Source organism: Chenopodium quinoa, unplaced genomic scaffold, assembly GCF_001683475.1.
Source record: "Chenopodium quinoa cultivar QQ74 unplaced genomic scaffold, ASM168347v1, whole genome shotgun sequence".
Taxonomy (NCBI): Eukaryota; Viridiplantae; Streptophyta; class Magnoliopsida; order Caryophyllales; family Amaranthaceae; genus Chenopodium; species Chenopodium quinoa.
In genome coordinates, this window is record NW_018743920.1 from 6433236 (window position 1) to 6447434 (window position 14199).

Below are 14199 nucleotides of genomic sequence, written 5' to 3' on the forward strand. Positions count from 1 at the left end.
GATTAAATTGATTGAATTGATGATGGCATGTTGTTTGTTTTAGATTGGATTGATCTCCCAAGATAGCAAACTTAATTGCATGTTAGTTCTAGTTTGACAAGGGATTGTGAATTAGAATTTATATATTTGATTGCATTTTGGGTAAATTTCTTCTATGCACCTAGTCAATGAGGGATCTAGGCTAGGAATTTGAGAGATTGCTCTTGATGGTAATTAATTCCCATTTTAATTCTTTCTTTGCATGATTGATTATCAAATCGATTCCCATTAATTGTTAATTGTTCAAAGTGGATCTTTGCCCCTAGTAGACTTTGTAATATCTTGATCTTTATATGTGTGTTAGTGTAGTTGTAGTGTCCACTATCCATAAACCGACTTCGGCGTAGCTTAAGCATTAGATCGAGAACAATCCAACATTACCGTTCCTTGTGGTTCGACTCCGAACTTACCACTAGACTTGTTTAGGGGTTAGTTTTAGGATTTATAAATTTATTTGATTGAGTGTGGAATGTGCGACCGTTCTAACGCCCGTCAGAAGTCCTCTAAATTATTTGCCATGCTTGCCCTATCTTTGGCAGAAACGGCGATAAGGAACGGGTCGCCTTTCTTATTCCAATTAGGCCTCTCCTCCGCCTCGCTATCAGCATCCGGTGTCAAGAGACTGCTGCTGCTGCCGCTCTGCTCTCTACCGGATGAGGAGGCGGTCTCGTCGTCGCTGGCACCCTCTTCTTGGTGTTCCAGCTTAACTTTAAGATGCGAGGCGGCGTCTTCGTCGCCTCCCATTCCTATTCCTAAAATCCCATCACTGGGAGTGCTTGGGGTGACAGGCGGAGAATCCCTTGTCCCCTCCGTCTGGTTGGGGTTAGGCGGCAGCTCGCTTGAGTCTGCCTCCCTGTACTCTGGATCGAAGGCAGTCTTTTTTGTGCGAGTCATTGCGTCCTGCACAAAGACAGAGACGGTTGGTTTCGGAGATGAACAAGGAGACTCCCCGTACCTAGAGGCGGCACCCCCAGTCCTAGACTCATCCGTACCAGGAGACCGGCTGACCTCTAAATTGTGGTGTGTCGTGTGTGTGATGGGTGAGGTCATTATTTTAAGGTATTTACAGCCAAAAGAATCAAAAATAAACTCCAAAAAATACAACCAAGACGTTACCTTGAGATTGAATAGAAATTTGGAGACGGTTGTTGACCAAATATACCCCAAACGGTATCACTTTGAGCAAACTGCAAATTGGCAAAAGAAGGAAAATTAATCACCAATGTTGCCCAAAGATACCACTGGCGGGAAAAGCTGGTTGGGTAAGATTGGCGAAAGCAAATAATCTGGGATTTTTATCAGATTGGGCACAGACCCCCCAGTCGGCATAAACCGGCTGAGTTTCGCAAGAAAGCTCAAAGGAATAGAGAAGCCAATACAGGCGGCCTGAAGGCCGGCTGTGTATTCGTTAAGCTGAAGGCTGTTTTAAGGCACCCCAGGCGGCAAAGACCGGTCAGGGGTCACAACAAAACTGCTTAGAAAGAAATTGCTTGCTCACCCCCCAGACGGTGTGAGACTGACTGAGAAAACAGCAAGGCAGGCCAAAATAAAGTTTGATCAAAGATACCCCAGACGGTTTACACTGGCTGAGGGTCCATTGAATGCAACTCACCAATGAGATTGCTTGAAGATACCCCAGATGGTTTACACCGGCTGAGGGTCTATTGAATGCAACTCACCAATGAGATTGCTTGAGGATACCCCAGACGGTTTTCACCGGCTGAGGGTCCATTGAATGCAACTCACCAATGAGATTGCTTGAGGACACCCCAGACGGTTTACACCAGCTGAGGGTCTATTGAATGCAACTCACCAATGAGATTGCTTGTTTGATGCCCCAGACGGTGAAAACCGACTGAGGGTCTATGGAGTGCAACTTCGATAAGTGCCAGAATATGACTCAAACGGTCTACCCCGGTTGAGATTTTCAATAGACGCAATTTATAAAAATTGCCTAAAAAGCTCCAGACGGCAAACGCCGGTTGCAGCATAATCAAATATCCAATCAAAAAGACCGATTGAGTCAGAAGGATACCTTAGTGAGACGGACTGCGTAACTCAAGCGGTATCCGGAAGAACGGCTGTTTACACAAGTAAGCAGGCGGGGTCAAGAGCTCTCGGTTTTTCTCTCAAGAAATTTCTCTCAAAAATGACAAAGTGAGAAATGAAAGGAGGGGGATGCCTATTTATAGGAGATCCCAGAAGGTGAACCGTCTCCTCCTCTTTCCCCTTAGTTTGAAATTTGAAAAAAGAGGGGGAGGGAGGCGAATCGTCGCCTTCCTGCTTGGTTGGCACGTGTCACATGTGCCACGTGGCATAACCACGTCAGCACCCGTGAGGGGCAAATGTTTAGGGTAAAAATTACCCTGGACACGTGGCCCTATAGGGGTCTGACACGTGTCATCACCCTATTGCACCATGGGCATCCAACCAATGGATGCCACGTGGCATTGTACCCCCAATAGGGGAGCAGACCCATCTGCTATAAAAAGAGGAATCTACCTCATTTATTGGTATTCATAAATACGCCCGCAAAACCCGAGCAATATTAATTGCGGAATCTCCCGGAATTCGAGAGAACCAATCTACCTTCTGCAGGTAATTTCATCCGGAATCATACTAACTTGACCTTCGGAGGCGGAACTCCACCCAACCGGAGTTTCGTGGTTTTGCAGGTACAGAAGTCAGGTGTACATTCCCGGTGCTGTAACTCTCCCGTAGGACACCTCAGAAAACCCCGAAACACACTCAAAGAGGAGATATGATAATGTTGTGGATAGTTGTGTGATTGAATTATACGGTCATATTAGGTTAGTCTATGATAAGGGAAATGTATTTACCCTCTTCAAGTTGGATCATCCTTCGGAAATCTCAATTAGGTACCCCTCGATGTCTTCCTAAAAACCTCAAGTTACATATTTTACTCAAAGATAGGATCCAAGATGTTGTATTCTTTGACGATTGGAAGTTTTTAAGCTTCTCTCGTCAAGTTCATTATGACATTTTGCAACATCTCATCCTCGATTACAATGTCGAACGCACTACACCGAAATTTCCTAGGCTTGAAAGCTCCCTTGAAATGGGGTTCACAATATATCATTGTGCAATACTTGCCTATGTAGGCATTACTTTTCTTAGTGCTGGAGTGATAATCAAATTGATTCCGAAGAAGTAAAATTAAAACTTCGAGCATCAATCCAACATAAGAATAGGAAAGTATGTCATGAGTTTTTTGACGAGTCTTTGAGTTTAAAAATTGGGGACCCCACGAGTTGTGTGTGTTAGCAGTGCCAGTATACTCGCTATTAGAAATCCAAGCCAATTTGAAATTCGATGATGATGAGGATATTGTTAGTCAATTGGAATTCGATGCTAGGGATACAACTTATCATGCTGTGAATGAAAAGGAAATTGTGGGGCAAAAATGCCGGATGTTGGTGTGGGTGACTTGGAAGCATTTGATAAGCTTCCTGAAAACTATCTACGAGAGTGGGATGATGCTCCTTCGTCTAGTGATAGTGAAAATGAAGAATTAGATTGGGAAGACGCGGTTAGTGATGAGAACATTGAGAAGCCTTCGCGTAAGAAGCCCTTCCCATCAAGTATTGAAAAGAGATTATCTCTCTACACCAAAGAGGCTTGAGGTGGGTTTATTTACTACTTACGTTTCATGTTATTTGCGATTAGACATAAGAGCATTCCCAGCAGTGAGGGAAAAACTCCCCACGAGGAGAAATAAGGGTTGAAAAAGAAAAAAAAATGCTTCACACTAGTGAGGAGAACAAGAACCTCTCAAGTCTTGAGGAGTTCTGAAAATGAATAATGCAGCAGCGGGACCCACTAAAAAATGCTAAAAGTAATTTTATAACGGTTATAAATCATATTTAATTTTTTTCTTAAAAAAAAAATTTACCCATGATCATAAAAAAAAAAAATTCAGTGAGTTCAAACCATTTTATAATGAATATGTAAGAGTTAATTTTATAGGTATTCACTTGCAGTGTAAATGAGATTCTTAGTGGAAAGTAAGTCCTTTTTTCAATTATTTTAGTAAAAGAACATAGTATTGTTTAGGGACAAGAATGTTGTTTATACCTAAAAGTCAACCCATGTGTTAAGGGTATGTAAAGGTTGCAAATGTGTTGTGTTAAGTTGTTTAATTGAATGTTTCCAATGTGTTACACCTAAATAGGTTAGAAATCTTTTACATTAACCCGTTTTTTTGTGTTTTGTGTCATGTCTTGTACCCTTTCTATCCTTCTTTGTTTGCTTCATTTGACTTTTCACAACTTTTTTAAAAATGTTTCTTAAATCATATTCATTATTCATTTGTTCTTTTGATGATTTTGATGGTTTTTCGAGCATTGCTGGAGAAATTGAAGTGTGTAAGGCAATGAGGTACTTTAGTTTAAACGAGATAAAAGCTGGCATCTTATAACCGCATGTAACTAGAATTTTGCTATTTCTTTTGATTTGAAGGATGATATGATGATGGAAAAGTTGTGCATTGGTATGACAGACGTGTGTGTTCTGTAGTTCCTGGTAAACATGGTTATTATACGATTGTTCAGGATGCAGTCCAAGCTAAAGTAATGTTTACACTGATGCCCGCAAATGGAGTTGAATATTGTGTTAATGGGAGTATTCATGGTAGATATAGCAACTACAGTTACTCCACCAAATATGAAAAGAGTAAGTCAGTGTTGGTTAAGGGTGGTGATGAATTACCTTTGAGAAAATCTGTGATTGCTGTGCCATCCATTGCTTCACTTATTTTGATAGTTGACTTGAATGTTATGGTTGGTGCTAAGTGTGTTGGAAATTTAAAGGGTAATATAACATTTAAGCCTCGAGATTGTGATATTGATGAAGATCCTAAGGAGCAACAGACAATCAGCGGGTTGAATTCATCATCAACGTATAGCTTATCAGTTTCTGTGGTGTGGGGGTATCCCGAATTTGTCCAGAAATTTGGTAATTGTAACATTTCTTCTTAGCAAAAGTATCACTTATTATTGTTTTTAGTGTCTTCTTCTTTGTAACAACTTAAGTTAGCTTTGACTTGTTACAAGTATTATTTGTGTTATTACTCCGTATGTACTTATAGTTTTCTTGTTTTCTTCGGTTGGGTTATTCTATTATTGTTTGTCTTTTTTGTGCCAAGTATGGGTTATCTACTTATATGAAGACCTTGTTGGTGTGGGTTTAGAGTTTTCTTTGTCTAAGTTTTTAAGGAATGAGGATATTTACAAGTTTTATAGGCATTTTCAATAAAATAATAAATAAATAAAATAAAAAGTAAAAATGCTTTCATTACTAGCTCCGTTGACAAAGCCATTGGATGTCCTTTAAAATTACAATTTAAAAGATAAAATTTGTAAGTTTGATCAAAATATTTTTATATGAGAAGGGTAAGAATAATTGGAACTGTACTAATAGCATAATATAAATGAGAATTATAAATTATACACATACTCAAAACCAATCCAATACAAAAAATAGAGGAAAATAATGTACCAAAAACAAAATTTGCACATTCATATGCTTTTAAAGGACTCTTAAGTATGACTTACAGAAGCAAAAGAATTAAGATAAATGGGAGGTAGTAATTATTCATTTTACTGTACATAATCAAATTATAATTGATGTAAATATTATTTTGTATATTAATTGGTTGGTAGGTATTGTAGTGTAAAAAAATTCTTATAAACTAAATTGCAAATTATTGTGCAATTACTAAGGAGTTACAATATAGGTAAATTTTAAATAGAGAAGTTATCATATGAAGAGTTTTTCGCGTAAATAACACCCTATTATAAGGAGGTCATGTCGATGAAGAGTTCTTCAAACTAAACGTTACTAAAAGTGGATGATGAATTGATAACACATTGCATTCACGTAACACCCAATCATATTTATATTTAATATAAAAAATTATAGCTAAATAGACAAATAAGTTTCTTCTTAATTCTTTATGTTGTTTTGTTACATAGTCATTCAACTCATCTTTGCTTGGATTTGTGGAGAAAATTTTCGAGTATGGGTATAAATTAAATTTAGAGAGTGAGTTGAGCTCAATTGGTTATAGCTTTCTACCCAATTTTAGGAAATCCTGAAATCTATTCTTATTATTCATCCTTATGGCTCTCTAAACTCAAAAAAAATACAATAGATGACACAAAACCTAGCTTCCACGACCAAAATTTCTGAATTGTTACATTTAATGAAACGATAGTTGTAAATTTGGATAAATATAATTGAATATAATAAGAGATCTATGATACTCCCATTGCTAACTGCTAATAAGGAAACATCTAGATGGAAAAAACACATACATATCAAGACAAATTTAAGCCCAATACAATTGTTATACTTGCTACTACCACCAATTGTAGCTTCTCCTCGTCCCATCACTACTAGAGTTACCAAACCTTGACGCAGAAAATCTATGTGGATAATGATTTGAATGTCCTTGTTTAATTGGAGTACCAGAACTGAACTTACTCCGTCGTTTTGAAGACTGCGTGTTTGAACCTTGACCACCCGCAGTCAAACCAAATATCTTGTGCTTCTTGTTAGGTGCAGAAGGAGACCTCCAGCCACATGAGCCATTTTTAGGGGGAAGATCACCAGGGTGATCTGTCATCCAGCCACTCCTCCGGTTAGATTTGCTCGACCAGGTAGGACTTCCGTTGTCAAATCTCTTATGGGTATTGCCAAAATCATGTGGGGCAGATTTAAATCCTTTGCTGGTCTTGTAGTCACTAGGGTGTTTCTTGGTTGGAGTTGATAAATCACGAGTTCTTTTCTTGGCCTATGACCGCATAAGAGAAAATAAAACTTGTCACTGATGTCCAAATCATCAATATAATGAAATTAAGGTTATAGGATTCAAATAAAGCAGCAGAGATGAAGGGTAGAAGGTTGAAGTTATTCCAGGAATAGGCAGTTCAATTAAATCAAATCAGTGAAGTGTCAATGCAACTAAAGAAAGGAGGGAGCCCAGTCTCAAAGATCAACATTTTAGATTATCTCCTCACAACTTTATGCATTGATTTCTGTGCCACTTTACTATTTTACTTTTATCATTTAAAAAATAAAAGAAAATGATTAGGTTGTGAGTGGAGATATATTCACAAATTTATCTCAGAGATAAACTTGAATTTACCCTAAAGAAAGTACCTTAGAAGAATTTGTGCATTCACGAGCAAAGTGCCCTTCTTCACCGCACTTAAAACATGATGTGGGTGTACCTGCAGATGATGTCTCTCCCCGTGATCCTCTGCATTCCTGCAAAGAAAATAGTCAGATCCACATGAAGCTAGAAAGGCATCCTCTAAATTAAAAAAAATTAGACCTCAACACTTAAGTAATGGATGCAATACAACCCAAAAAATGATGAGTACTTAAGTAACATTTGCAATGCGTATTTGCAAGATTGGCCTATTCAGTGTACAGGGCAATTTTTAAAAGCTAGGGAAGTTTAATGTTACCCCTTGAGAATCAAACTAGATCTCAAAAGCAAAGCAAAGGAATTAAAGCAACTTGTGAATATCAGGCAAATCAATTCCTGACGCTATTAAGCTAAACTCCTGTTACATGAAGAATTTTTCTTGCCTTTGTAAATAAAATCAAGAGTAATTCTTTAGCTTGAGCTTTCTTACTTGTATCTCCTGCTAACCTAAGGCTTGTGTCCCATCAATGTCCAGGATTCGCTGATTATATGATTCATATCCTTATAATCCTCCACTTCCTCCTTTTGTAAATAAGTGAGACTCTTGGGTGTTTTTCCAAGTATTTTCATCACTTAAGCTTTTCCTTCCGCTAATATATATAACATTCAAGTTTAATTAAAATCACAGAAAAATGCAAACTCAAATTTCTTCTTAAGATTCAAGTTTATTAAGGGTGTATGAGAATGTTACGCAAATATGACTTTAATGTTGGAAAGAAAAAAGCCTATAAGCATTATGACATAGAGAAAGCATCAAAAATAAAATACTAGAACACAAATGGCAGTTAGATAAAAAGCAGTATAATCAGCATAACAACGATGAAGTACAAGAATATACAGAAATGACAAAGTGCCAAAGAGGCAAAGAATGAACATTAGTATAGCAAAATATCTGAGCAAAGAAACAGAAGAAATTTCATAGCAAATTTTGAAATAACATTGAACAAGGTCATGAGCCCCAGCACAAAGCATTACTTCCACTTTTCACAAATAATAAGTCATCAATTGGACCAAAAGTAGTGCATAAAGCATGATGCAGGTCAAGAGAATAGAAACAATACCTGTCCATCATGTCCTGACTGACCACATTTGAAACATGAAGCTTCACTTAAAAGAGCATCATAATAGTCCACACAGCAAAGATGCCCAAATCTCTTGCAAACATAACATTGAATTCCCTGGAAACATTTATAACCAATAAGTATGGTCAGGAAGATACTATCTAAAAAAGACAAGCACCCCATCACAAATAAGATTCCCAGAATGCAAATGTGCATTCTCTATAGTCATCTATGGTTATATTTACCCAAATCCCAAGTTCAGAATAATTCAACAAATGTCATACTAGTTTAGGATTGAACTATGACTCAACTCTTTCAAGCACAAAGTCTAAACTACATAAACTTAGCATAGAACAACAATGCTTCCGGTCTCAGTTTTAGTCATAGTGCAAAGACAGCACAATATTTATGTGATTTTATTGACTTGTCTATGCAAAGAAATACTTTATTAAGCTAACACAAGCTTGGTTAGGCCAAAGGGAGGTGGGGGTTCAAGTGGTCCAAGATTTTGGATTGAAAAAAAAAAAAAAAAAAAAGAACTACAAAGAAGAAAATATTTCAATGAAATACTCTTTTAACTTTTTCTAAAAAAAAAAAAATAGTCCCCTTAAATTTTCATTTTCATTTCCTAGTATGATTGCTTGGTCAGCTGCCTTTTTTACAAGTAATCCTTTCCACTTTTCATTGCAGAAATTCAGCTGGATGAGAGAAAAAAAAATAAAAAAAAAGACCTTGAGATCATCAGGTAAGTAGCCACTGTTGCATGAGGACATGGAATGAGCAGAAGCACCACATTTTAAACACAAATCTGAGGCCTGAGAACTGCGCTTAAACTTTTTAGGACAATCTTTGGCACGATGACCCTCTCCCTTGCATATGTAGCAATCCTTTCCCTACATCATTGCACACAGAAATTACAAACATTGACTTGAAAACTTCAAACAGTACTAGGAAGGACAAAGAAACTTCTCAACACATTAAGATAACAAATAGCCCTGAAAGTGATAGCTGTCCATCTTACTATAAATAGAGTAAAGACATGACAGCTTCAAGACCTTAATAGCTCAACAGTTTCAACAAATACAACTTTTAAGTAAGCCGTGAATGCAGGCGGGATAAAATTATTGGGAAGCAAGAGATTTGGAGTTATATCCATGGGTAGCTGTATTTCAGACATATACCAACCTTCCAACTAATCATAGGCAGAAACATAATCATATCCTCAGAGTCCCTATTCCCTAACAGGTGTAAAAGTATCAATTATAATGGGTAATATGGTTGATTTACAAAAAGGGGACATGAAAAATTGGACTTTAGTGCACCTTTGAAGGTAAAGAACCTCCCATGTCACATTAGAATTCAGTTGAGCAAAAAACCTTCGAGTTCCAGTGATATGTATCAACCAAACATTGCAACATTTCAGTACTTAAATGAATTTACCAAGTCAGCTTACAACCAACCAGACAATCAAAACAGAGTAGCTCCTATGATGAATAAGAAACTATATCAATTCCTAGTAGATGACTAGATTGAACTGTTAAAGCCATCCTAGAAATAGATTAATTATATCAATAGACAAACGACAGCTATAGATACTAGATAGTGCTAAAATATCAAACATTTAGGCTATTCAACAGACTTCAGACATAGGAGAAAGCATCAGTAAGCAAGCTTGCCTCAGCTTATATGAATATCAGGAACACTTATTCAGTTACCTGGCTTATAAAAAATGGAAGAAGCCAAAAAGTACAAATACAATCATATTCTTACAGTTTCCTCTCTACATACCTTTTGACAGTGTTTCACCTCGTGCTCAAGACTCCCACATATAAAGCAAGGCTTCTTTCTCCTGGCCGACGTGCAATTAACTGCTGAATGGCCACCCTCACCACAATTAAAACATGCTCCCCAGCTCTTATCTGGAGGGTCAAAATATCTTGGTCCGCGCTGAGGGGATAAAAAGAGACATACGAGACTAAGCCTTTACAGTAAAATGTACTTCCGAAAATGGGCATTCAGGGCCAGTAATCACACTCACAAGAAGCTTTCGTAGAACAACATTATTAGAATTGGAGTTGTCAACACCATCTGATTCGGATAACTTAACCACTTCCGCATCGTCTGCTGCCTCCACTTTATCCTCCTCCTTCATCGGTGTGACCTAAAACAATATAATCAATCAATCAATCAGAAAGCACATGAAACATGATCTGAATTCACAAGATATACCCTTTCTCTAAACAGTGTTTACATAACATGATCCGCAAAAATTTCAAAACCAGAAATCTCATCATCATCTCAGATGCTATGACTATCACAACTATAACAAGTCCTCCGAATATTAATTTCAATGAGACGACAATTAACATCCCAACTCATGGGTTTATTTCAGCTTAGCCTATAACATGAAATATCTGCTGCTCGGTGCTTAACTGCCCACCCACATGAAGCATAGCCATAACTATATAATTGAGTTCCATTAGTCCCTCTATACTCATAAAGATCACCGCTTTTCATAAACATATCCAATATTAAACCAAATAAATTTGTTTCCCTATCAAAGCGACTGCAACTGAGCTTGACATTCAAAACTTCAACCAACATTGATACAAAAGTTCAGCAATCTATCATAACATATAATGCACACTACTAATTTATATATATAATACAAATATCAATCATAAATGCGGAAATATGCAATAACTATAGATTAATTTACATGTATTATGTATATATATTCAAAATAAACAACTTTAGAGCATAGAAAAGTACTTAACCATATGAATTTCAGTCTCAACTTTTTTGCCCTTGTTTTTCTTCTTCATCTTTTTCTCTTTCTTCTCCTTCTTCTCCTTCTTCCCGACGATTTCCGACGCCACCAATTCAGTGGTGACGATATCGTCGCCACCTGCAACATTGGCGGCGTTGGAGGCGCGTGACATAGCCCTCTCAACAATTTTGAGGCTCAAATCTTCGTTAGCTTCTTCATCGTCACTATCAATGAAGACGAACGAAGATTTACGACGAGATTTATGGTTTTCTTCATCTTCTGAGTATTCCGACTTCGATCTCGATTTTGATCGCTTCCCCATTGCTGGGGTTTGCAGAAACCCTAAACCCTAATTTGGTGATTATCGTTTGAATTCGATGAATTTGGGGCGGTTTTTTTTTCTATTTTTATTGATGTATGTGTGACTGAGTGAATCAGATGAATAGCAGCAGTCTGCAAAAATCTAGGGTTTGTACGATGTCACGTCTCCGAATGGTATCTGTTAATTTTCTAGGACAGGTATTTTTTAGGAAAAAAATTTAAAAGTAAAAAAAACCAAGGACAGGTTATAACGAGTTGAAACTTGAAAGAGTGGGTTGTTTTACTTGCTTGGTTGACGTGGAAAATTTCACTTAAGTTAAACTACTATTTCGTACTTTGTAATTTTTAATGGAGTATTATATAATATGCATTTGGTGTAATGTGTGACTAAAAAACAAAAAACGAAAAGTTATAAGTTGCATCAGGTGTATATAATGTTCAAGGTACACATCTATATGCAGTATCATATATTCATAAATTAATAAAACAACAAACAAATAAATTAAATTATAAGCATTTTAACGACTTAGTGCTTTGTACTTGATGCATCAATTAAACGACTACTTAGAATATTTCTTTTGTGGATCCTATGCGATGGATAAATTAGTTTAATGGTTGAGAAAACACGTTCAATTGGTCAACAATACTAACGACATATGTATGCAGTTATATTGGACAGTGTTATAATGGGCAATGTAGACCAAAACGTTGCACAAGTATGAAGTAACGCCCGGTTTGGTAGTTTGCCTCGAGATCGCCAAAGCGTTATGTTATGAATACATAATTTTCGACTTCTGAGTGAGGAAACAAATTGTATGTGTAGTATATTAACAATCCAATCCGAAACCTAACCACCCAAAATTGATTCTCGAATCCGAATTAACTCAAAAGGTGAACCGGGTGGAACACCCAACAAAAAAAAAAAAAAAAAAAAAAAAAAAAACCAATCACCTCGATTTCACACAACCTTTTTTTTTAAAGCATATTATTATCTTTGAACTCAATTGTAATCACAAGGTATTGACATCAAAATTGTTGGGTGGTGGCGTCACCCCGAGTTTGAAGGTTGATTATGCACCAAAAGTAAGTTTGTCATATGTATTGATATGTTATGAAATTATATTCATTTAGACAATACTTGAAGCTGGTGATTAGGGTCATAACATTGTCTATGTTATATTGCCATGCTTGAGCATATAAAAAGCAAATTATAATATCAGTGCCACATAAAAAAAGGTACACAAATTACCCAACTTGAGAAGTTGATTGAAATCAACTAGAATTTAACTTAATTGTCTTCGGTAAACTAAATTTTTAATTCAAAACCCGCATACCAACTTTATTTAGGAAATACAGTCTGACAACTTTAAATCAAATGAACTTGCTTTTAATCCCGATAACAAATGCAATTGACCCACACTTTTTATTTTTTAATAGTCCCTACTGATTTGACTCGAACCTCAATTTGAGCAAATAAATGTTGTTAATCAGACAATTATTATCTAACAACTAATTCCATCAAGGTTTTGTTTAGTCTCATGCTTGCATGGTCATATGGATTACTTGAATTACTCGAGTCATATCATTAGGTTCTACAAGGCTCGATCAAATTAAGTATATAAAGATATTGCCAAACAATAATTTACCTTAAGATAAAAGTTTGCACCTTGATCAAACCATACAAGATGACACGTTAATAGCAATACGAAATCTATTAATTTCAACGTAATACAATAATTTTTTTTTTTAAAAAAAAGAAAATGGAATACAAAGTATGTATTTACTAAAGATCGAAATCTAGCATAAGATTTGTAAATTAATAAAGTGGTCCAAATTTGAAAAGAACCCGAGGCTCATCTAATAATCCATACTTGAGATTTGCTTAATTCATTAAGATTTGTTTATTTAAATGACTTAGACCACCTATATTATGAGTTTGATATTAAAGACGAGACCTAATATCAGATTTAACAGACCCACCTCAAAGACTCTAACTTACTTCTTCACTAACCCGTGATAATAATAATAATAATAATAATAATCTTCGATCTTCCTTGGAGCGTATCGTTGCTGCTTCGGGGCCTGGTTTTGGCGATTGGCAGTGGCGGCTTGCCACCTTACCTTTTGTGTATGGAGGACTTGGTGTTTATTCCGCAGGTGATGTTCGTCATTATGTTTTTCTTGCTTCGTGGTTACAGTCTGTTGGGTTGCAAACAAAGCTTCTATGGCATGCTGGCGTTGTTGGCCTTGGTCGAGCCTTTGAGGATGCGTTGAGCATGTTCAATAGAACGGTGGAGTCTCACATTTTGGGTAATCCTAGTGAGGTCGCTGCCTCTAAACTCATGAAAAAATTGGCAGATATATATTTCACAAAGGTTATCGATTTTGCAGAATCCACCTTCTCTTTATCTCCTCGTCAATCAGCATTGTGGAAATCGCAGTAGGGAGATCACACATTTACTTGGCTTCGGGCGGTTCCTATTTCGGAGTTGGGACAGACGATGAACGCAAAGACTTATCGATGTGTGTTGTGCTACCGGATGGATGTTCCATTGTTCTCTGTCTCGACGCCGTGCTCTGCTTGTTCTCGGGTTTTTACTGGGGATATTTTCGGTGATCACGCGGCGTCGTGTGCTGGTATTGTGGGTCTTAAACATCGGCATAATGTTGTCCGGGATACCCTTGTTGATATCTGCTACAGATCTAGGATTTCAGCAAGAAAGGAGATTGACATGGGGTTGTCTGGAGGGAATGACGGGGCCCTTCAGACCTTC

General features: G+C 37.0%; 1 protein-coding gene across 1 annotated transcript; it reads right to left on the reverse strand.

The window, feature by feature from the left end:
* Positions 1–6358: 6358 nt before the first annotated feature.
* LOC110688199 (protein AIR2-like) lies at positions 6359–11636 on the reverse strand. Its single transcript, XM_021864913.1, has 7 exons — positions 11112–11636; positions 10373–10495; positions 10123–10281; positions 9066–9227; positions 8335–8451; positions 7222–7329; positions 6359–6853 (listed from the first exon to the last, which is right to left on the reverse strand). Exons 1-7 carry the CDS (start codon positions 11424–11426, stop codon positions 6419–6421), a joined length of 1419 nt encoding a protein of 472 aa, XP_021720605.1. The 5' UTR covers positions 11427–11636; the 3' UTR covers positions 6359–6418.
* Positions 11637–14199: the final 2563 nt, after the last annotated feature.